Here is a 25,072-nt window from a genome sequence, read left to right as displayed (position 1 = left end):
TCAGACAGAAAATCAATAAGTCACGGGAATGAAAAGTACAGCATAGGGAATATAACCAAGAACATTCTAGTAACCTTGTATGGTGACAGATGGTAACTATGCTTATCGTGGTGAGAATAGTGTAATGTACAGAATCGTTGGAATCACTATGTTGTACACCTAAATCTAATACAAAATTATATCTTAACTATACATCAAAAAAGAAGAAAAAGTTGCTCCCCTTTTCTCCAGGAAAGAAATTCTACTGTCTCCGTGCCCTCCTGCAATGTATTAATCCCTTCAAAGGCAATTCAAGGTATTGAAAGAAAAATAAGATTATTTTAGCCACTCCCGCTGTTACTGATCCTATTCAGAAAAGAAATTCCTCGATTAAAATGAAATCACAAACGATGATTAGCATACATCCCTTTGCCTCTGACAGTGATTTAGCTATTATCAGTTGGTAGCTCTCAATGATGGCATTGAAGGGCATGCGCAATCAAAGAGTCAAGTTTAAGGCTTCGTTAAACCTCCGCTCTCCCTCCCTGTTAATGGCCTTCCTGGTGTTAGAGATTTGTTTAATGATCAACCGTGGCTTCGTTCCTACCCCTGAGTCTTTCAGAAAGTAGCATAACCGAGTCAATGTTTAACTGGATTCTTTGGGTCTGAAATAGCAGAGGAGGAGTTGAAGGGACATCTCCATGGAAACCATCCTCCCGGGCAGTGGCCAGAGGGTTTACTGTGTGGTGAAAGAAAGCTAGAAAGATGCCATGAAGTGCTTTGTGGAGCTGAGGTAAAATTCTGACATACCTTAATGAGGACGAGCTCAGTTCAAGGCCCCAAACCACTTCCCTCATGGTTGTGCTTTGAATGTTGTTAGCGTGAAATGGGCCTGAGCCACTCTAAGGCTCACCCTCGGGTGACCAAAGTAGCTCCCTTGCAAGACAAAGAGGAAGAGGCTCCCTCTGCCAGCCCCGTGGACTTGGCGCTCAATCAGAATCTGGAAGAAAAGAGTTCCTACCTGTTTGCAAGGCTGCAGGACCCAAAGAAAGCTCTAGAATGGCAGCTGCCACCTCTCCGGGAGACCTGGTGTGGAAGATATTCCGCAGGTACGTGTGGCACCTACCGTGAGGTGTGTGGATTTGGGCCAACAGAAGCTATGGACAGAGACACTTGACTGTGGGGACACTGTCTGTCCCCACAGTCGTACCAGGAAGTTTCCAAAATTGCTGAAATGTAAGGGGACATCTTTCAGCTCGAGGGTACGCGTTCATCGAGAGCTCCGGGTGCCCTGGAACTGGTGTGTAAACTGCTCACCGAAGGCTTTTTACCATTCCACACGAGAAGGAAAAAAATCATTCTGTTTCAGCTTAGTTTACAGTGCTTTCAATGTTTATACCTAGCTTTGCCAGGCGATTAAAATTATATAGATAAAATGTGATAAATTATGACAATCATATGTTTCAGTTGGATTCTAAATTTAAATCATTCTCTCCAGTACCACTGAGTGCATCAGGCTTTGTTGTTTTGAAAGCAACACTTTAGGAGTGAATTCATCCTAATGTGAATTTGGAAACCACCCCAAACAGAATTGATTTACTGCAGTACAGATGAGAGAATGAGTCACCCCCTCCCCAAACCCACATTCTTCATGCAGAATCTGAACTAAGTTCTGTCATCTGCCGAATGAGGAGAATTTTCCCCCATGAGGATTGGAAGCTCTGAGCCTGAAGTGGCTATAAATTATCTCGGGATATTTTATAAGATATGTAAAATTTTTATGTCAACCACAAGGATAATTAAACAGTGATGCTAACTTGGGAAGAGAAATACAAGTATATAATGCATGCATATGTATATATCTATGTAATTTTATTCTTTATATTCTGGATCAATAACACAAACAAGTTCCCATTACTGGTCAACTTGTCCAGAAAGCCTTATATCCTCTTTCTGTATCTGGTGGATCTCACCCAGACTGATTCTCATGGCTCTTTCTGTAGAACGAACAACCTTTGACTGGTATATGGCCTATTTTTATGTCTCCAACTTCCTAAGCATGGGAATGGGGATTTTTCCCCACATTCATTGAAGAGTTCCTTTATTATTATTATTTTTTAAATCCCAACCATACATCCAGAGTTTTAAGATTCTGGTAACTGAAGAGTGAAAACTGATTGAAAACTGATTTTAATGCTTTAGAGTCCCACCTGAAAATATTATTTTGAAAATATTTTCAAAATATTCTTATTTAGACAAAGTCACATTAAAAATAACAAAGAGGGGCTGCCTGGGTGGCTCAGTTGGTTAAGCAACTGCCTTCGGCTCAGGTCATGATCCCAGAGTCCAAGGATCGAGTCCCACATTGGGCTCACAGCTCCATGGGGAGTCTGCTTCTCCCTCTGACCTTCTCCCCTCTCATTCTCTCTCTCTCACTCTCTCTTAAAAAAACAAAAAACAAACAAACAAACAAAAAGGGATGGCGAAATTTCTGATCGCTAATTTTAAGAAACCCATATTCTGACTCAGCTCTACCAAATGCCAAATTGTATGAGTTAGGGAAAATTACTGCAACAACTTCCTTCATCTATAAATCAAGGGTAAAAATATAACTGCCTGACACAGCCTCTATCTACCATTTGGAATGAATCAAATTAAATAATGAAGTGTTATTATTCAAGTCATAGTATAAAAATAAGGACTAGCCAGGCTGCTGAAAAAAATGTTGCCAGAAAAACTTACATTTTTTAATCAAAAATTGTTTTTGTTGTCATTACTGTTGTTTCTGTCTTGTTCAATATACCAGCATCTTTTGAAAGAAAAAATCAACATGGTGAAGTTTTTAAGGTGGTCATTCAAATGGCTGTAAGGATAGAAACATATAATTATGCAGGGAGTTTTCCATTTAGAATGCAAAGTGAAATTGTAGAATGGTCTGTGCAACAACCTAGAAATTAGAATGCTTCCGATTACTACGAGGAAAACACAAGATTTTCTTCATGCAGCGTTGATCATGGTAGCTGTCCTAATGCTCCAGGGTACTCAAACTAAAAAATAAAGCCCATAATGGACCTCTTCAGTCCTAGCTCTGTTTCCTAACAAAGCTTATTTCCGTAGTGCAGGCTCACTTCATCAGGAAAGAATATTGATATGTTGTATTATAGGGCAACTTGTGAGCATTTCTTTCCCTAGCTGGGAGAACTATTTAATTGGAAACATACAATGCTAAACACTGCATACTCCTATCACAAACTCATGCTCCATTTTTTTATAACCATCTCTGTATGTAATATCTACCCATCTATCTATCTACCATACATCTGTTTCATCTGAAAAGAAAACTTCTTTTCAATTCTTAAAAGTGTATTTTATCTGATTTCCCAAATTTATTTTGGAGAGATTTCATGAAATTAAGACAAACAAAAAAGTTCCCATTTTCCAGACCAACTTCTGTGTTTGAACAATATTTGTACTCAATACATTGGTAATTTCTCCAATGCCTTTTAATATAAATCCAATATGAATTCCATCTAATATAAATCCAGAGAAGAAATGAGGAAAGCAGAAATTAAATCCTGGGCCTAGGCTAATATTTTGTTATTCATTTAGGACCTCTGCCTATGTGTTTTATCTCCACATTCAACATATAGGTTGGAAATATATAACTAAAAATGTACTGAACTTTATTAACAAAGTCTAATGATTAGCCTAATTTAATAGCCAATTTGTTTATGGTCTGTTTTTATTTCTCTCCCAATCCTTCAAGTACCCAGGGCCATGTATTTTGACATTCCACTGGAACACGGAGAAACAAGTATTATTAAAAGGCATCCACCCCGAAGACTTCAAGTAAGATGAATTTAAAAGGATTCATAAAGAATTTCTTGGATTTCATGGTAACATCCCTTTTTAACTCTAATCATAAAGGAGGGATATTGAAAATGACTAAGTTAATAAGAATAAGAATGTTGTTATAAAGAGAATGTTGTCAGTTGCTAAGACCTTACTTCTTTAGGATTTCCTTTTGTAATGATTTCATTTTTAAGACCACCACCAACAGAAGGAAACATAGCATCAAAGACACAGGCATCATGGGATTCAAAAGACCTGCATTTTGCACTGATGAGCTAGAGGACTATGGAGAAGTCACTTACAACGAACAATAATAACAATCACAATAGCTAGGACTATTTAATGAGCACCTACTTCAAGTCAGATACACTCTGCATAACTTGATCAATGTCAATCATTTAACCTTCCTACACCTCTAGGAGAAAAGAAGTATTATCTTCGCTTACTACATGAGGTTTAGAGAATCAAGTAACTTGCTCAAGGATAGTGGAGGTCAGGTATCAACCAAATCTCCAAAGCCCATGCTCTTAACCATCAGCATTATTGATCTCTACAGACCTTCTATCCCATTATAACCTTCCATTGTTTTAAATGTTAACTGGTTGTTGCAATTGAGGACATTGGATTCCAAGGCAGCAAAGCAAGAACTTTAAATGCATTCACCTTAATAAATATTTAATGAATTCCCTCTAGGGAGCTATAAATTCTAAGAACACTCATCCTAAAAGGGGAAAGAGATCTGAGTGGATCCTTGAAAATGGGCATCAGCTAAGAGAAGGGGTTATTTGGGCTTTCCTGTGAGCAGGATCCATCACTGACATTTGAAAAAAGGAACTTGGGGGGGGAAAGAAAAAGAAAAAGGAATTGGAACAAAATCCCAACTGCTACACAATTCACCCAGACATCTGGACAAATCCCAGAGGTATATGAGCTCATTTGTTGGAGATTATTTCTGCTTCAGTTGGTTTTTGTTTACCTGTCTTCTCCAGAGGCTCAAAGTTGTTGTTGGAAATGATTATATCATTTGTTCACAAATAAGGCATTTTTCCCAGAATATTGGAAACCTCAAAACATTTTGACTTAAATAAAAAACAAGGGATAATTATGTCAAATTGATACATAATTTTAAAACCTTTGAGCGAAATCTCTAGCTACACTGGACAATTTAAAAACTTACGTTTTCTTCCAATCAGATGCACCTCTTTAAAGGAGTGTGCTTAATATGTGTTCCTGGGTCAGCAACTGAATAACTCAAGTAGGAGATATTACTACAAGCAGTGAAAAGGATTTGTGTAGCAGTCTGAGGTTCACAAAGTACTTTTTATATATTCATCTAAACTTAAAAGCCACTAAAGTTAGGCTTTGATTCTCAAATCAGTTCAAGCTCAAAAGGAGAACTTTGGTGTTTCAGAGCCAAAGACTGTATCCCCACATTCTAACCAACAGCCTTAAAAACCAAGGCAAATGAATTATTTGAGTGCAAAGACTGTGTCTTATTCTGTCTTCTATCTTCAGCCACTGACACTTAATATGCAGCCTCAAAAAGGCTTATGAATGAATGGTGAATGAATGACAACGAGCCCCATTATCCATGGTGGGAATAAAAATCAAAATGCATTCTCCCTGCTATCGCAGACCTTTAGCATCCCTGAATTGTAAGTCTGATTGGCTAGCTGCCAATGTCATGAGTTACAGGAGTGTTTGTTGAACCCAAGAGCTGGGAGGAAGTTGGACTTCAGGTAACAGCTTTGCCTTGGAACCTGAAAGGCACAACTCCCTCTGTGTCTCCCCTGAGCTCTTCTCTGTGCATATACTTTATTCTTCCTGCGAGTCGACTTTCTCTGCTCCTCAAGACCACTTGGTGAAATAGGGCCACCCTCAATTCCTGAATTTGCATTCAGGAATCAGACAGACAGAGCAGCCTGGCTCTCTTGGCTCCAATTCAAAATTCCTGGGAGAAAAGATCTTACTGGCTCAGCTTTGCTCGTGATTCCAGTTCTGTTCCAATAAGCTATGACCAGAGGAGATGCTCACGCAGTAGAAGTGTGGGCAGAGACGTCCCCGTCCCAATAAATTCTGGAAGCAGCTCCCAGAGAAAAGGGAAATCACTGGGAACTTGGCAAACACTCCCAAAGATATCAGCTATAATTATCTTCACAAATGAGGCTCAGCACATTTTCCACCACAAATGGGTTTTTGAGAGAATAATAAATGCTGGGTTCCCATGACATGCTAATTAATAGCCTAATCTCTGCCAAAGAAAATTCTAAAAGTATTTTTAATTATTAAACCAAATCTAATTGCATCCTAAATAATTTGAGTTGCACGTTTGGCACTCTCCACTTCCTAAACATCTACTTCTCAAGTAAAGTGCGGGTCATGAACTAAAGTTCTCCAACTCCCAACTGCTGAATTCTGAGAGCCTCTGCCAGGGAACTCTGAACCCAATGTGCTCATCTCGTGTTGAAAAGTTGATCTCAACTGTCCCTCCTGGCCTGATTTACCTTCTCATCCAACTATCTCTGGTCCCACCTAAGGTGGGACACCCCCCCCCCCAACAAGGCCCCCTGTAATGTGATTTCCTGGGATGACTTCCTCCTTCATCTCCCAAGATTTGCTTAAATCTCACCGTTCAACAGGCTTCTCATGATAACCTCATGACAGTTGTCACTTACTCTTAACCTGGCAATCCTGGTTCCCATCAGCCACCATTATCTTTTCTTTCCTCAGAGCATTGACTTCAAACACACCAAACAATTCACTTCTAGTACATTCATTGTGTATTTTGTTCATCACCTCCCAGCCAGTATTAGGATATTATTTTTCACACAGGCAGAGATTTTTGTCGCTTGTCTTCACTAATGTATCTAAGTGTCTAGAACAGTATCTGGCATGTAATAGATGATCAATAAATATGAGTTGAATAAATATCAAATGAATGAATACAAAGGGGGAAAGATGAGTATAAACCCTGCTAGTGAGAGATAAGGAGGGCTGTTCCTACCTGGACAGCTTCATTGTGCTGTTTTCAGTATTATGTAATTTGTCACAAACGTTTCCCTTTCCTTGTCTTTTCTAACTCTTTGCCCATTTTCAGTTATTTGTTTCTTTGTGATTTGTGAGAGTGCTTTATATGTCTCCGATCTAGCCCTTTGTTAGTTCCATGTGTTGCAAATATCTTTTCTCCATCTATGGCTTGCCTTTTCATTTTGCCTATGTGTGTGTGGACACAAAGATTTCCACTTCAAATGTCAAATTTCTCAATCGTAGTGTTTATGTTTTGTATTTCTTGTATATTGTCTAAGAAATTTTTATTTTTCCCAAGGTCATAAAGATATTCTTCTTTATTTCTTTTTTTAAGATATTTTATTTATTTATTTGAGAGAGTGAGTAAGAGAGAGCTAGCACAAGCAGGGGGAGGAGCAGAGGGAGAAGCAGACACCCCACTGGGTGGGGAGCCTGCCTCAGGGCTTGATCCCAGGACCCCCAAGGACCGTGACCTGAGCTGAAAGCAGATGCTTAACCAATTGAGCCACCCAGGTGCTCCTCTTATTTATTTCTTTCTGAAATTTATAATATTTGCCATTTCACATTTAGGTCTTAATCTGTCTGAAATTAACTTATGTGCAGGTGTGAATTTGGAATTTAATTTTACTTTTTTTTATTTAAATAACTTATTGACCCAACACTCTTTATGGAGTCATGCTTCTTTGACCATTGATTTTAAAAGTTACTTCTGTCCTATATTCAGTTTCCAGAGCTTCCTGAGTCTGTTTTCAGGCTCTCTCTTCTGTTGCATTGGTTTATTTGTGTATCTCCATAGGAATTCTGCACTGTCTTAATTATGTATCTTTAAGTTTTAATATCTAATACAGCAAGTCGTTTTATTTTTCCTTTTCGGAATTATCTTTGTTATTTAGGGTGCTTTGCTCTTCCATAAGAAGTCTGAATCTTTTTATTAAGTCCATTAAAAACTTGGCTAACGTTTTGACTGAAATGCATTCATCAATTAATTGGGGAAAAATTCACCACATTTATAATACCGAGTCTTCTAAACCACACACTTTGGTTAATCTCCATTTACTCCGATTTTCTTTTAGATCTTTTAATAACATTTCATAATTTCTCCACAGGGGTTTTGTGTAAGGTTTTTTTTAGGTTCGTTTCTAGGTACCCATATTAGTCAATGTTCAACCAGAGAAACAAAACCAGTAGAAGGAGATTATATATACATATATATATATATATATATATATATATATATATGTATGTATATGTGTGTGTGTGTGTGTGTGTGTGTGTGTATCATATTGCAAAGAATTGGCTTACCTGATTCTGGAGACGGACAGGGCAAGTCCAAAACCACAGGGCAGGCCATCAGGGAGGTCAGGCTGCAACTGCACCTGAAGCTGCCGTCCATAAGTAGAATTTTCTATTCTTCAGGGATGACTCAGCTTTGCCCTTAAGACCTTTCAACTGATTAAACTAGGCCCACCCAGGTTATCTAAAATAATCTTCCTGACTTTAAGTCAAATGATTATGCGGGAGCCTGGGTGGCCCAGTCAGCTAAGTGTCCAAGTCTTGATTTCAACTTGGATAGTAATTTCAGGGTCCTGAGATCGAGCCCAGTGTTGGGCTCCATGCTCAGCATGGAGTCTGCTTGAGGTTCTGTCTCTCCCTCTGTCTCTGCCCCTCCCCCTGCTTTTGTGCCCTCTCTCTCTCTCTCAAAATAAATAAAATCTTTAAGAATAAAAGTTAAATGGTTATGGACTTTAATCACTTCTACAAAATAATGTCACAGCAACACCTAGATTAGTGTTTGACTAACCAGAGGCTGTAGCCTAAGCAAGACAATGTTGACCATCAAAATAATATCAGGGGGGTTTACCCTCCTATTTTGAATATCTTGAGTGAAATCATGGTTTTCGTCTTTCTCAGTCTGACTTACTTCACTTAATGCGATACTCTCTAAGTCTATCCATGTTGGAGCAAATGGCAAGATCTCATCCTTTTTTATGGCTGCTTAATATTCTTAATATTCAACATTCTGATAATGCTTGTAAAACAGATCTTCCAACTTCCATTTTGATGCAGCTCTCTTGTACTGGGTAAAAAGGTAGAGAACAGCTCAGCCCTTCATGTCAAGCTGTGATCCTGGCTCTAGTTTTCCATCTTACATGGAGCATTTTTAGGTCCCTTTCAATCTCTAGAAATAACTCACTGCCATCAGGAGCCCCAAATGCCTTAATGGATCAGCTTCCACTAAGTATGTATTTCTGTTTGTTTTCTGGTCCATGGAGATATATATATCTTGTACTAGAGCCCAACCACATTTATTTTGGCTTTATGTTTTATTTTTTACTGCTAGATGTTTGGAGCAAAGAAAGTTACTGAAATGTGAACTCATTGCAATACCTTGATCAAAAATTCCTCCCTGGGCTCATGATTTCTTGCTTCAAGGCTGCTCTGGACACCTTTACCTTCTTCTGAGACCCTTAAAGGACATACATGCTTAAGTCCTGGTGCCAATCAAAATTTACAATTTCCTTGAGCTTCTCCTGCCCATCTTTCCCCTCCTGCTACTACACAGAAGCAACCAACTCAGGCTAGTGGATCACGAAGCTCAGTAACTTCCGTTTGTTTGAATCTCCAGTCTTCGGAGTTTCCCAGCTGACACTTCAACTGATTGGCCTGACCGTTTGTTTCACTTGAGAAGCCAAATAACCCAGAAACCTTTAGGCAGATAATACATTTTTTATAACATGAGATTTAAAAAAAAAAAAAGGTCATTCTACCATACCAGTTCTCCAGTCATTCCTTCCCTTGTATTCTCTCTGAAGGTGATGAAGTGAGGCAGTTTACATCCCAAGCTGGCAAAAGGAACATTGATATGAACCCAGAATTCTGGGGCAATCTCATTTGACTGGTTGGTTTGTTTAGAGAAGCCAAGCAGCCAACATTTTTTTCCACGGTGCTTCTCAGGCCAAGTGCAAGTACTTCTGGGAGGGATCCTACTTGCAATGTTAGTTGCTGCCATCTAGTGCCCTATGTGGTGCAGTAGTGTGATTCTTCAATTCTTTTGAAAGGCCAGGAAGAGAGTAATTGCCTGGAGAGGGCTCTTAAAGACACCTACTCTTTAACCTTTATCAGAATTATAGGTTTAATTAAAATGAGGCTGAAAATAGAAGAACATATATTTATATTTTCAAAGAAAAACCCGAATCTAAGAATTTATAGATAGATTATTTTAAGTAGCTGAAAATATTTAAATAGCTGGCGTCTTCAGACTCAAATTTTTAATAATGCACCACAAATAAATACCCTGTGGTCTACTCTGATGTAGTTCCTTTATTCATTTGAGGCAGTATGGAAGCCAGTGGACCTCAACTTAGAAAATCATCAGATTGCCCTGGAAATACATTCCAAAAAAACAAACTGAGAAGCTTGACCTCATTGAAATTAAAACCTTTTGCTCTGCAGAAGGTAATTTCAAGATAGTAAGAAGGCAAGTAGAGACAATCAAAGAGGGCTAGCAAGCATATGAAAATATGTTCAACATCATATGTCATCAGGGAACTGGAAATTAAAATAATAATGAATGAGATACCACTATACACATGTTAGAGTAGCCAAAATCCAGAACATTGACAACACCAAATGTTGGAAGGATGTGGAACAGCAGGAACTTCTTATAAAACTAAACATACTCTTCCCATATAACCCAGCGGTTGTGAGCCTTAGTATTTGACCAAATGAATTGAAAATTGATGTCCACACAAGACCTGCACAGGGATGAGTGTGGCAGCTTTATTCATAATTTCCAAAATTTGGGTGTAACTGAATGTCCTTAGGAGAGGAATGGATGAAGATATTGTGGTACATCCATATCATGGAATATTATTCAGCACTAAAAAAGAAATTAACTGCCAAGCTATGAAAATATGTGGAGAAAGCTTAAAGACTTATTTGCTTATTTTAGAGAGGGGTAGGGGGAGAATGAGCAAAGTGAGAGGCCAAGAGAGAGACAGAGAAGCAGACTCCATGCTGAGCATAGAGCCCAACATGGGGCTCGATCTCATCACCCTAAGATCATGACTTGAGCCAAAATCAAGAGTCAGACTTAACCAACTGAACCACACAGGTGCACCTATCTGGAGAAAATTTAAGTGTGTATTAATTGAAAGAAGCCAATCTGAGAAGGCTATATTCTGTATGATTCCAAAAATACTGACATTTCAGAGAAGATAAAACAACAGAGACAGTAAAAAGATCAGTTGTTGCCAGGGGGTAAGGGGAGGAAGAGAGAGATGAATGGACAAAACACAAAGGATTTTTAGAGCAATGAAATTATTCTGTAGGATACTACATTGGTTGTTACATGTCATTATACATTTGTCCAAATTTATAGACTGTACAACACCAAGAGTGAACCCTAATTTAAACAATGGACTTTCAGTGATAATGTGTGAATGTGTGAATGTGGGTTTATCCATTGTAACAGATGTACTGCTCTGGTAAGGGATGTGGATAGTGGAGGAGGGTAGGCACATGTGGGGGCAGGGAGTATCTGGGAACTCTCTGTACTTTACAGTTTTGATATGAACCTGATCTTCCTTAAAAATTAAAGTTTATTATTTATATATGTAATGTGTATATTCATTCCCAGAACATATTCTAGACCTGTTGAATCATAATTCCCAGTGAATAACCCAGGGTTTTGGGTGTGTGTGTGTGTGTTTAATTCCAGGAGATTCTGATGATAAACCAGGTTTAGGAACAAGCAGAAGAGGAAGGTGCATGGTATTTGGAACTGGATAAACCTGAATTTGAATTCTAGAGTTGCCATTTTCTATCTGTGCAACCTTGGACAATTATTAACCTCTCAACAATGAGGAGTCATCATAATTACCCACCGGGTTCATGAGAGGATTAAACCAGATGACATTTTTGACCCTGGGTGTGACAGACAAGGGCAACTGTGAAGGTTCAAGGGCCTCATCACCAGAAAGAACTAGATCCTGAACCAAGTCAGGGAATGGCACAAGCATTTCCTTGTCCTCCCCTCAGAGCCTGATTACCCCCTCTGGTCACTGCTAATTCTTCTTCTCACAGGTGCCTGGATAACTCTTTCCCCTGGGTCTCTATTCCCCAAAGCTTCTGGTCTGGTCGGCGGCTACCTCTTTATACCAGCAGGTCCCATTCTCCCAGCAGAGAAGAGAGCCAGACAAACCCTTCTCTTACTAGTCCTCATCACCTCTCATGACATCCCTGCCTGGTTCTCATGTTAAACCCCCTCCTTTCTACACCAAAGGAGAGAATGGAACAGGGAATTACTTCCTAGCTCAAGTGCAAATTGTCTAGCACAGGCACACACCTAACCTAAAGAAGACTTCTTTCCCTTTGTCTCTCCTCCTGGTCTCCAAACCCTTTGCCCTCTTCCTTGCCAGGCGAGGTTTGGGCTGAGCCAGGAGAAAGGAATGTAGGTTGTTTTCCCTGGAACGGCTTGGGTCCAGGCCCAGAGGCCAGGAAAGTGTTCTACAGAGAAGTAGCAGGAGGCATAGGTCATGCTTGCCTTGAGTGCTGGCCACTCAGCATCTATTTCCCTGCTCCCCCAACCCGCCGCCACTCTCTTCTTACCCTGGTCATCTTGAAAGCCAAGCAGGCCTCCAGTTCTACCCCTTGATAATGCAACCAATCAGACTGCAATAAAAATTAATCTCAGAATGAACCATCATTTGCCTTTAGTGTTGAACGAAGGTGGGAGTGGTGCTTACACTTGGTGTCCTCCTCATTCTCCTCCTACTTCTTAAGTCATCTCCAACTTCTCTGGAGATCTTAAATTCAGGTCACTCGCCTAAGAACTGGAAGAGTCCAGCGGGGTGCCTAAGAAATGAATAGAACAAATTCTTGGTGCTTCTTTCATCTCTAATACTCTAAGACCCTTGTTGTTCGATAGCTTTGGACTTGGTCCCTTGATGCTGACAGAAAAGGATTCTTAACGTATTTAGATCAAGAAGTCCCTGACAGCAGAGCAATAGGACAAGAAAGAATCCGGATAAGTTGAAAAGTCTTTTGCATAGATATGACCATAATCTTATTGAAATCGCCATCCCTATGGGCTCTCAGGAATAAGTGCTGCTTTTGCAAAGCGTTAAGATAGTTTAATGTCTGGCTTTTATGTTTCATCATCTCATGGCATGAGGAATGCTGAATGCTCTAAATGTTGGACTTCTAGAGGCTTGAACCCATTGACCTGCCACAAGTAATTACTTCTGAAACGCTCCTGAGCCAGCATGAAGCCAGAACAACTCACAAAGCAAAGGTGAACTGCAGCCCTCGCTGGAGGGGGTGGGTAGTGGGGGGGGGGGGAGGTGGGCTCTTCTTTTCATATACTCCTTGCACAGAAGACCTCAGAGACAAATCTAACTATGAAGTCATTCAGAGTGAGGACCTCCCAAAGCTATACGTTCTCTCCCAGGCCTGCCTCCAACTGGCGTCTCTGAGGTAAACTCTGGGCCCTTCTCCACTTCCTAGTGAAAACATGGAGATGCAGGTAAGAGAGATGAGTTTTCCTTGGACATTGCTAATTCTAGAAGTGTTTAAATTTATGAAAAATCTAGTGTAACTCTCTCTTTTTATTCTTCTCCTCAGGTGAAACCGTTCTCTTCATTCTCAGTTTTTAGGGCAAATCATTTCTATGAGGTGTTCCTAACTTATTTACCATAACCTCACCAAAAAAAGAATCCTTAGAAAAGGTCTTCTGAAGAGCTTTTCCCTTTTATTCATTTGTCATATTCTGCTGAGCAGACTCCCCTCATGCAGACATGAAAACTGGGAGGTAGTAGATTTTCAGCGCTTTCCACTCCTGATTCATTTTGGGGCCAGCCAGCTAGACGCTGCTGCACAGCTGGATGATTTGGTAAAAGGTGTCAAGGCCAGGTTTGTGACGCTGGCAGCACTGTAGAGATGGTCCCCTCAGAGGCTCGCAACTGCCAACACAGTCCCTGTCCCCAGGGCAGCAAAAGGGTATCACTGAGCACATCTGATTGCCGGACCCTTCCCTCACCTGTCCACAGCAAGTAACAAACAAGGGTGATTTCACCCCTGGCTGCCCTTAATAACTGTCTTCACTGTCCCTCCAGGGTTTGTGATGCATTTGGGGAGATCACCAAAGTCACAAATAATCGACTTCCTAATATACCAGGGCTTATATTAGTATATGGGGGTCCAGGCTATAGAAATGGGTTCCATTAGCTATTCTGTGGCTCCCCCCTGATGTCATAGCCAGACGATGGCAGAAGAGGCAGTAAGAAAGAGACTAATCTTACCCAACCAGAACACATTTCTGGGGAGACAATAATGAGCATTTATTGACAGGGTAAGCGATAGTTCATCAAAATGAGATGCAGAAACATAGTTCCACTTAAGGTTTGCAAAACCCTACACGAACCTTAAAAACTGCATTATACACACAGCAAATCTCCATTCACTGATAGCGACACAAAGGACTCGATGGGGAACTACAATGATCTACCTTTAACATCTCTTTGACAAGAGATCTCTACGGATTATAACTGATGGCTAATTAAGATCTCACTTTGGTCCAAAAAAAACAAAAAAGAAGAAGAAAAACAAAGAATAATCACAAGTTGTGGATTGCTGAGTCAGTAACAAATTACCCCATTCTAACGAGTGTGTCATCTTTCCCAGCAGGAACTGGAAAAGAAGATTCAAACTCCAGGGTTCAACCCCAGGAAGAGGCAATATTTACATAAGATGCGAATGCTGGAAATGAACCGTGACAGACAAGAGGTAAGTATGAGAAGAGAGAAGAAGGCTGGCATATTTACCACGTTTACTCCACATAATCACTGCCCTCGCACTCAAATGGCTTAGCATCCGTCACCAGGCTTTACTTAGCATTTTAAATTTGGTCATTGGCACCAAAGCCTCAACTACTAGAGCTGGGAAGCATCGGGAAGATCCCTTCTGCCACCAAACCTTTTGAGCCTTTTCTTTGTTTTGAGTCTCAAGGATGAATCTTTGTCCCAAGTCTTTCTGTTTTTTCTTTCTTTACTTCCTCCCCTCCAACCTCCCCTAACAACCCCCCCTCCCCAACGGCCACAAATCGCTCTCATGACATTCTGGTTCCAACAGAAAAATGAGGCTAGATCGCTTGTCTTGGTTCAGGAAAATAGAAGGGGGTGAGTCGGTCTTTATCTTGATACCTAGGCATCCTCCATAATCCACACCGTGGGGTTATCCTACAAGAACCAGCTCTTGTAACAGACCCCTTTACAGTAATGTCTCCTGGAATTGCCATATTCCAAATTCCTCACTCTCGTATTTAAGCCTAAAATCACTGTCTTCTACAATCCCAAATCAGTGGCCTACCAACAAATGTTTTACAACGGCCCTCCTCTTAAATCAAGCCATGCCTTTTTGAGACTCTCTCCTAACTAGACTGTGCATAGAGAAATTTCTATACCCTCTAATAGGGAAAAGAAAGCTATGTTCTGGCTAGGGGACCAGAGTACACATAAGCACGCGACTTGCAAAGTGGCTGGTCTGGTGACCTATTCTGGTGACAGGAGCTCAGGGGGAGAACACTAATCCATGACAGCTGATCATTTTCAGAAGAAAAGTCTTCCCAGGGAGGCAAGAAGTAATAAGCAAAAACCAAGGGACCATAAAGCCAAGAAAATCCTTCAAAGCGTCCCAAGAAATGATGACAGGAACCTTCCAACCTTGTTGCCGGATGAAACCTTAAACAGAAGAAGTCCAGGTCAGTCATGTAAATTATTTTAGCAAAAATAAAATATTTCAAGTGTTTTTTAAAATTTCATCAAATAAACTTATGTCAGGGGTGGGGGGAGGGGGAGTGATGGTGGATGGACAGCAAGGAGCCTTGGGTTTCTGCTGATATTGTACTTCCTGGAAAGTAGGGATCACGCTGTGTCATGCAATTTAGGGTCGCTGGAAGGAAAAGACAGAAGCTCAAACACTATTAGAAGATGTCTCTTTTTAGTGGTTTCCGGGGCTTCACATGCACTGTGGCCATCCTGGCTCTGTCCCTAGGAAGAGAAGAGGCAAAAGAGCCTCTCAGCTTGTGGTTAAAGCAAATGAAGCAGAGGGACTTCTATTAAATATCAAATTGGTATCAGCCAGTCTGCTGCCCGCAGACACCCTCCCCCACCCCGCTTTTTTCCTGCAGCCCTCAGAGGCTCATTCGGAGCTTTGAAAACTGAAGCCCACTTCCACTTGCTCCTGCTCAGTGGGTGAGCCCTCTACTTTCAGAGCCACTCAGGCCAGACACCTGGGACCTTTCCAGCCCTCCTCCTCTCGCTCCTTGCAGCCGGACGGTTCCAAAATCCTGTGGATGTCACAGGGCACTGAACTCTTAGCTTCCCGCATTCCCGATGCCCCCCACAGGGTATTGTGTCACACCAGGGCTATTGCTCCAGCCTCCCAACTCCTGTGTTCCTCCCTCAAATCTTCCCTTTCCTCCACGAACCCTCTGTCCTGATGGCGCTCGGTACAAGCCCAGGGCACCGGCACCAGCACCACCTGCAGAGTGGATGGGTCCCAGCCAGAGTGACGGAATCAGAAAATGCAGGGGCAGAGGCCAGCTATCCAGGTTTAACACCCCCTTAGGTGCTTCTGATACCCCTTAAGTTTAAGAACCACGGCTCTACTTGGTCATCAAAGTATTGGCCGCAGACCAGCAGCATCTGCGTCATCAGGAAGTTTATTAGAAAGGCAGAATTTCAGGCCACACTCTGGACCTCCTGAATCAGGATACACATTTTATTAAGATGCCTGGTGACTCTCCTACAGTCGTTTCAGAAGCACAGTGCTAAGAGCCAAGTAATCTTATAAAATGCCAATGTGGCCATATCATTCTCTTGCTTAAAAAAAAATCCTCAGTGAGGGGCACCTGGGTGGCTTGGTCAGTTAAGCGTCTGCCTTCCACTCAGGTCACGATCCCAGGGTCCTGGAATGGAGCCCCACGTTAGGCTCCCCACTCAGCAGGGAGTCTGCTTCTCCCTCTACCCTTCTGCTGGCTCATGCTCTCTCTCTCAAATAAATAAATAAAATCCTAAAAAAAATAAAAATCCTCAGCGAGCCTCCAACAGCCTGAGGACAGTATAAACTCCTCACCCTGGGGGCCCCAGAGTGGCGCAGTCGGTTAAGCATCAGACTCTGGATTTCCACACGGGTCATGATCTCAGGGTCGTGAGATGGATCCCAGCGGAGGGCTCCACTCGGGGTTAGAGGTTGCTTTAGCTTCTCTCTCTCTCTCTCTCCCTTTACCCCTCCCTGCTCTAAAAAATAAGAAGTAAATACAAATTTTAAAAATCAGCTCTTCACCCTGGTACTCCGAGCCTTCAGGATCCACTCTTGGCCCACCTTTGTGGCTGTCTCTGCAGCCATTCCTGTGCCTGACGTCACCTCCAACCAGGCCAGACCGCTCAGAGACTTCCGACAGATGCCCTGTCCACAGCCTCAGTGCTGTGTGCTCCCACCAGTTAAAGCCCCATTACGTTTGCCCTGTCCATCTTCCCCCAGCGCAAACCGACCCTATGAATACATAATATTGGTCATGCACGTGGTGGGCGGTGCTGTGAGCCACATCCCCTGTCAATAGGACGGTCCACAGAGAGATCCACAGAAATCCCGGCTGAGTTTCTGGAGGTACTGAGCTTCTAAGAGGCCACGTTGCCAGCTGAAAGACACACCGCTCCTGCTCCAAGGAACAGGAGGCTTAATTAAATACAAAAAGGCTGAATAACTGAAAACCTACTTGGGGAATCTATTGAACCTATATACTCCCCAGGCCAGAATGAAATATGCTATGTGGGCACATAGATAAACAGGTTTTACAGTTTAGAACATATTGCCAAAACAACTCCCCAAAACATGTCTTAGCTGAAGTTAGATACCAGAGTCATTTCTTGAAGGCAAGCCAAGAAAAACCAACATTGGTAAAAATCTTTGGAAGATGCCCCAGATCTGGAGGGGCCCAGGAAGGGTGGTGGCATGAGGAAAAGAGGGTTTCTCTGCATGTCTGAGGCTTTTTAAAGCCACTTCATTTTGTTCTAGTTAAGGTTTAAAGATGTATTTATTTATTTATTTTAGAGGGAGAGAGCACATGAATTGGGGGGGAGGAGAGGGAGACTCTCAAGCAGGCTCGGAGCTGACTGTGGAGCCAGACGTGGGGCTTGATCTCACAACCCTGAGATCGTGACCTGAGCTGAAACCAAGAGCTGGATGCTTAACCCGCTGAGCTGCCCAGGCACCCCTTTGGTTGAGGTCTGTCGAGTGCTTGCCATGAGACAACATACATTGTTGTTCTTAAATCCGCACACAGCAGGACCAGAAGGAGTTACTCCTGGCTGACATGTGACAGAGCAGAATTGAAGGCCCGGTCTTTCTGACTCCAAAGGCCTGCTCCACCATCCCCACCCCTACCCTCATCAGGAATCCAGGGACTTGGAGCTCTGTCCAGGACAGCCTCAACAAAGTCTGCCAGTAGAGGGCAGTGACTCCTAACCTTATCTGGGGAGAGCAGGCAGCCCCTCGGCCCAGCCTAGATTTCACCACCGTGATAGGCATGTGCTCGAGCAGTGACTCCTTGTGCTTACTCCCAGGTAGCATCTTTCCTTTCATTCCTTTTAGTTCATTTTGCTTTCTCCTGAACATGGAACCAAGTCAAGATCATAGATTTACAGGAGCTTTCTGCTAGTCCAGTTGTGGTCATTAAGATTCTGCTGCACCCACATCCTCTTACGGAGTGCTGTTATTTGCCCATTCTTGTTCCCTCTTTGGGAAGGTGGGATGAGAGTTACAGGTCTCTTATGAGATAAAGGTCGGTCTTTGTTTAACGCTGACTGTTTAAAATGAAATTTTACGTATATCTTACATTTACACACTTTAAATACATTTCGTATCTATTTATATAATGAATGACACATGACTTGTATAATTCTATAATAATTACATATAACATGCAATAAATTACTTATAACTTAGAGGATGGCTCACTTGTTCCTAACTTACACAAAGCAAACATTGTTCTTCGGGTGGACTATTTCATGAGATTTAACACATCTATGTGACTCCTGCCTTTTCCAGAAGCCATGATCTAATCCAGGGTAGTGGATAGAAAAAGCAGTGAACTTGAAATCAAAGTTCTTCCTTTGAGCCCCAAGAAATACATTTCTAAATGTAAACTCCATGGGAGCAGGGGCCTCTTTTTGTTTCTAGAACGGTGCCTGGTACACAGTAGCCTCTCCATAAACATTAGCTATATATTTGTCTAGACAGCTTTATTTCTCTATAGAGACAGAGATTTTAACTAAACTCTACTTACTTAACCTCTTAACCTCTCTGAGCTTCAGGCTCCCCATCTGTAAAATAGAGTAAAACCTTGTCTACCATGTAGGGTTTATGGAAAAATTAATCCAATATGTATAAAAATGCATTTAAATGTAAAGCGCCAAAACTATGGATGGAAATACAGACAACAGAAGAAGGATGGAACTGAGGTCTTAGAGTGAAAATAGCTATCTACTTCAGGAAAGGCGGCCCCTTCAAAACATTGTCACCTTCAATGACAATGTCTTATAAGGCAACCAGCACCATTAACTACTTCTATTTTCTTTAAAGTGTCCTGAGGGTTTGAGTGTGTGTGTGTGTTTAAAGATTTTATTTATTTGACAGAGAGATCGCAAGTGCAAAGAGAGGCAGGCGGAGGGGGAGCAGGCTCCCCATTGAGCAGAGAGCCCAATGAGGGGCTCGATCCCAGGACCCTGAGATCATGACCCAAGCCGAAGGCAGAGGCTTAACCCACTGAGCCACCTAGGTGCCCCGTGTGTGTGTGTGTGTGTGTGTGTGTGTGTGTGTCTTAAATTTAACCTTGTCTATGAAATACTTGAAATCTTGAGTTTGATACAATGGTGATACCTTTTGCTAAAACTTTTATGTATTAAAACATACATAACCATGACACATTTTTAATGCTTTAGAGAATCCTTATACTACCTAAAATCACTCCCTATTTTCCCCCCACTGGCCTCTGTTGCTTTTCTTCCTTCCCAAATTCGTTTTGAAATTGGACACATTCTCCTTTGCTCACCCAAAACCCATTTAGGTTTTTAAACGTATTTTTCTTTTTGTTTTTCCTGAACTCTAGACACCCCCAGAGAATCAAGCAGGGTTTTATAAAAATGCAACAAGTAAAAAACATCTGGCTGATAAGTTCTTACACTTTAATGCTATGTATACAGAACTATGTATATAATATTTTATGAATGATTTAAGAAATACTCAAGGATAAAATTGAACATGTGAACTTGGTCTCACGCACTAACTTTAGGTCTGCATTATCATAACATCAAGAGTGGTGTGGGACGTAAGCTATTATTAATATTGCATTAGGTCTCACCATCAACAAATATTCTCTTCCTGTTTCAAAGCTCCTGCCTCTAGTCAGCAGAAAATTGCTGTTTCCAGTCTGAGTGATGCTTCTAGTAGTTCTTGGCTCGTTTGCAAAGCAGAGATGATTACACCGCCTGGTCTTTCCCAGTCCCAGTTACCAATACTTCTCGCCTCCCCAAATTCTCTGATGGCTCACTGGTTCACGCATGTATTCATAAGTGTGGTTCTTGGCTTTGCAACGGTACATACAATGAACAAGGAGAAGTTCGACAGTATAGCTGGGAGAGCTCAGCACCTGAGAGAGTTGGAACGTTTCCATGAGGGAGGGATATTTAGGCTGACACAGGAAGTAGGGGGACCAAGGGGATAGGGATCCACGTAAGTGTGAGGATCAAGGTGCTAAAACATTCAGAACTATTAATGGTCACAGTACATGCCGAAGATCTTGAGTGGGAAGGAACCTGGCAGATTCTAGACACTGGGTGGGAAAGAGAAATTCAAGTAGCGATCAGAGATGGCTCCAGAGGCCCACACTTGCAAGTTGCGTCAAATAAGAAATTTGAACTTGAGTTTAAGAACAATGGGAAGCCATTGAAAGGTCAGGGGAACCACACAATCAGGCTTACATTTAGAGCATCAGTCTGTCTATCCTGTGGAAGACGGATGAGAGGAGAATGCAAGAGAACATGAGGAGACAAGTGGTACAGACACAATAGAAGTGCATGTGAGAGACGGTGCTTGGACCAGGAGAGAGGGTGACGGAAGAGGAGCCTATATTTAAGAGATAGGATTTGCAGAGCTCAGTGATGGACTAGATGTGGGTGTGTGGAGAGGGCAAGAAGACCAGGAGTCTTCTTGGATTACTCTTGAAGAACTAGGCAGACAATGGGGCAAAGCTGGAGCAATTTGCTGAATTAGAGTAACTGGGAGAAAACATGGGTTTGAAAGAGAAAGAAAAGGTGAGTCTCTCATGTTGCCAGGAGGTAAAAATGGAAACGTCCAGCCGTACCCCCCCCAAAAAAAAGTGTATTGTAGCTCAGGAGAGAGATTGGGGTTGCAGACATGAATTAATTATGGTTTTTGGTCACTACTGTGTGCATGCACAATAATAACAATTATAATAACATTCAAGGAGGGGAAGAGGGTAACCCCTCACTGAGGCAGAAAGGAAACTAATAAATCACAAGGCAGAAATGCTCACATTGAGATGTTTGATTTTCTCCTGTAACAGTATGCAATGTCAGCTATCAAGGGCTTAAATAAAATATGCCATAAGATTCAATAAACAATTATCCTTAAGATGGCATCCGAATATTATGGCTGGTTCAAACGGATGGAGGGAACATTCTGGGTTTTGACTCAGGATGATTTTCCTAGCTCAGAAGTGGCCATTGCTTTTGTTTTGTTAAAGTCCAGGCTTGCTTGAGTAAGGCACCTGTTGTTCTGAAGTGCATTTTTTTTTTTAAGATTTATTTATTTATTTATTTATTTGTGGGAAAGAGAGAGAGAGAGAACATGAGCCAGGCAAGGAGAGGTAGAGAGAGGAAGAGAAGGAGAGAACCTCAAGCAGACTCCCCACTGAGCATGGAGCCAGACCTGGGGCTTGATCCCATGACCCCGAGATCATGACCTGACATGAAATCAAAAGTTGGACTGTAACTGACTGAGCCACACAGGTGCTCCCTGAAGTGCATTTTAAAAGGGCACTGGGTGCAGCTTGAATAAAAAGCTACAGACATAAGATCCCATGCCAAAAAATAAATGATTAAATCTCTTCTGCAAAGTAAAATAAAATGTATGATCCTTTGAACTTCCTAGTTCTATAAGTCTGGGGTGTAGCCCAAGCATTTGCATTTCTAAAAGTCTTCACAGGCAATTCTAATATGTGAGAGCAGATGTAAAGTTCAGGAAAAGTGTGTATCGTGCACCTAGCACATAGTAGTTGTTCAATAAATAGCACTAGGTAACATTACCTGTGCAATACTCTTGCCAAAAATGCTTAACCTTAATCACAAACAGACAAACCCAGATTTAGGGCCATTCTATAAAACAATTCATCTGGATTATTATTATTATTATTATTTTAAGATTTTATTTATTTGACACACAAAGAAAGAGTACAGGCAGAGTAGCAGGCAGAAGGAAAGGGGGAAGCAGGCTCCCCACTAAGTAGGGAACCTGATATGGGACTCGATCCCAGGCCCCTGAGATTATGCCCTGAGCCGAAGGCACCACTTAACTGACTGAGCCACCCAGGCGTCCAGTCTGGATTCTTTAAAAATATCAGTGTTAGGGAAAAAGAAGAAGACAGTGAATGGAGGGGGTTGGAAGAAGGCGAAGGGAGGGATCAAGAGTGAGAATGAAGGAGAGAGAGAGAGAGAAGAGTGGGGAGGAGGGAGAGAAAGAAGAGAAAAAAGAAAAGAGATAGGGAAGAGTATGCAATATGTAATCCTAGATTGGATCCTGGGTCAAAAAACTAAAACACAAACAGGCAAATAAAAAGCAGCTATAAAGAGCATCACTGGGACAGTCGTGAATATTAGAATGTGGGCCATGTATTAGAAAACAGTAATCTATCAACGTTAAATTTTGAAGTGTAATAGTTGTATTGTCGTTAAGCAGGAAAAGCGCTTAACGGGTAACTGCAACTACTTCTCAAATAGCTCAGCTGAAAACCATGCACGTGTGCATACGTGTATATAATGAAGGCAATAGTGTGACAAAATGTTGTCAGTGAGTTGGGATATATAGGTATCTATAGTGTTGTTCTTGTGACTTTCAGAAGATTTTTAAAAATTTAAAATAACAAGGAAAAAATTTGTAATGCTACGGAGATATATATATATAGTTGAACTCATTTATATATTTGAGTTTGTATATGTGTGTGTGTGTGATATATTTAATGTTAAGAGAAAAAAAAACTATTTAAACTTTAAACTTTTTGTAGGAAATTCCCAGAATGAAGATTTGGGAGAACACCAAGCAAGGAATGACTGTTGTCCCCAGAAAATTGGCAAAATGGAAACGTGGTTCCGTGAACAAGAGGCACGGGGCCAGCTTCTCTGGGACAGTTCTAGCTCTGACTCAGAGGAGTTGAGAAAAAGCGAGAAGAAACCACAAGCACTGGTGAGGACCAGGACAGAAAGAATCCCACTTTTTGATGAGTTCTTTGATTGAGAATAAAAATGCTATTCACCAGCCTAGAAACTGAGTGCACTGAAAGCTTGCAACCCTGTAAAAGCTCTTCAGGTTAGTTGTATGAATTATTTGGAGGAGCCCAATTCACTGTCTTTTCTTTTGGAGTCTTACAGTTAACAGATTTGCCCTATATTATTAACTATGCTGCATAACTGCCTCAAAACTTAGGGCCTTTGATTGTCCCTCTGTTCTGTGGCTTGTGGGGTTCAGCTCGGTGGTTCTTCTTCTGGTCTGTCATGCGATCTTTTCCATAGTGAAAGTCAGATAACAGCTAGACCAGTCATTTGGAGGTTCAACCAGGATGAGGCAGCAGCTGGACCTGACCCCCTCCCCCTGTAGTCTCAGAGCCCCTTTATGTGGTTTCTCTGAGTGGTCGCTCCATCAGAGTAGTGAATTTACTTTTATATCAGCCCAGAACTCCCCACAGCAAATGTTCCAAGAAGAGGAAACAGACCTGCCAGTCCTCTTAAACCCTCAAAATGAAATGGGCTCCCCTCCACTCTCACCACATCCTCTTGGTTAAAGCAAATCACAGACCAGGTCACCATCCATGAAAGAGAGGGCTACCCAGCGTAAGAACTGGAAAGTATGGTCTGTTCAAGTTTATCTTTGAAACTAGACACCACATCATACTTTCAAAAACCAAATTAGGTCTTCTAAAATAAATAGATGGAAAAGTAGATTTGATACAAATAAAAATGAGTTTTTAGAAGTCACAATAATACTACAGTAGACGCTAAGCTCACGAAAGTCAATCCTTGGGAGTTAGTGGCTTGTTAAAACAGAGGCTGCAGGAAAGAGTTGGAATAAGGTGTGGAAGGTCAGGGTGTATGAAATTTCAGAAGCAAATAAAGATCTTTTAGATTATAATGTAGATCTTAGGACTCTTTAAAACTATAAAGAATCTTAGAAAATCTCAGTCCCAAAGTGACTCTATTAACAAAAATCAGACTTTTTTAGAAAGTTTTAAGAACTTCTTTGGTGTAAAATTAGGTTCCACTTTCAGCATAATCTAAAAATACTTTTAAGCCATTCAAAAGCTTCTAAGAATTTAGTGAAACTTGAAAACAAAACAAAATGAAAACATCCATTTAATCCTTTTGTAGGAAACATCTAAAAAGAAAAAAATAGGGAAACACCACTCAAATTTAACATTTGGCACATTCAGTCCAGTCACTAAAAAACCTGCTGGAATAAGGGACAAATGCTCATGTTCTCGTGACAACAAAAGGCACCTAGGTCATCCCTGGGCATCTCTGCTCCCACTTTCAAGTTGTCTCTGGTCAGTGAGAATCATGTTTCCTGCAAAGGAATGCACAAGTTGCTTGACCTGCCAGTCTTGAAAAAGTAGGATCTCAGAGAGGAGAAACGAGTCCAACCCAGCCATCATATCCTCACACATGAAGATTTCTCTGGAAGACAGCGGGGGCCTAAGCATGTCTTGGTCACTCTGGGCTGTGACTTGATTGGACAATACCCCCTCTCTTGGCTCTCTGCACTGCGAGCTCCATCAGGGTATGGACCTCGTCTCCCCACTGTGGCACCACCACTTCCTAGCACAACATCTGGCACAGAGTTTATCATTAAATATTTGTTGAATTCA

At 41.5% G+C, this 25,072-nt stretch overlaps 1 protein-coding gene across 4 annotated transcripts; it reads left to right on the top strand.

Annotated features, from left to right (window-relative positions):
• The first annotated feature begins 676 nt into the window (after positions 1-676).
• CCDC198 (coiled-coil domain containing 198) lies at positions 677-25,072 on the top strand. Of its 4 annotated transcripts, none has more exons than XM_059373279.1 (6): positions 677-1,088; positions 3,746-3,828; positions 13,067-13,153; positions 14,545-14,643; positions 15,469-15,616; positions 23,219-25,072. In XM_059373279.1, the coding sequence occupies exons 1-6, from the start codon at positions 866-868 to the stop codon at positions 23,446-23,448; spliced, it is 870 nt and encodes a 289-aa protein (XP_059229262.1). In that variant the 5' UTR covers positions 677-865; the 3' UTR covers positions 23,449-25,072. The 4 variants fall into 4 exon arrangements, with proteins under 4 accessions (XP_059229262.1, XP_059229260.1, XP_059229263.1 ...); XM_059373277.1 differs by having other exon boundaries at positions 14,542-14,643; XM_059373280.1 differs by having other exon boundaries at positions 954-1,088; positions 3,753-3,828; positions 14,542-14,643.

Source organism: Mustela nigripes, chromosome 13, assembly GCF_022355385.1.
Source record: "Mustela nigripes isolate SB6536 chromosome 13, MUSNIG.SB6536, whole genome shotgun sequence".
NCBI lineage: Eukaryota > Metazoa > Chordata > Mammalia > Carnivora > Mustelidae > Mustela > Mustela nigripes.
The sequence above is the reverse complement of the archived record's forward strand: the minus strand, read 5'-3'. Positions and strand labels throughout refer to the sequence as shown.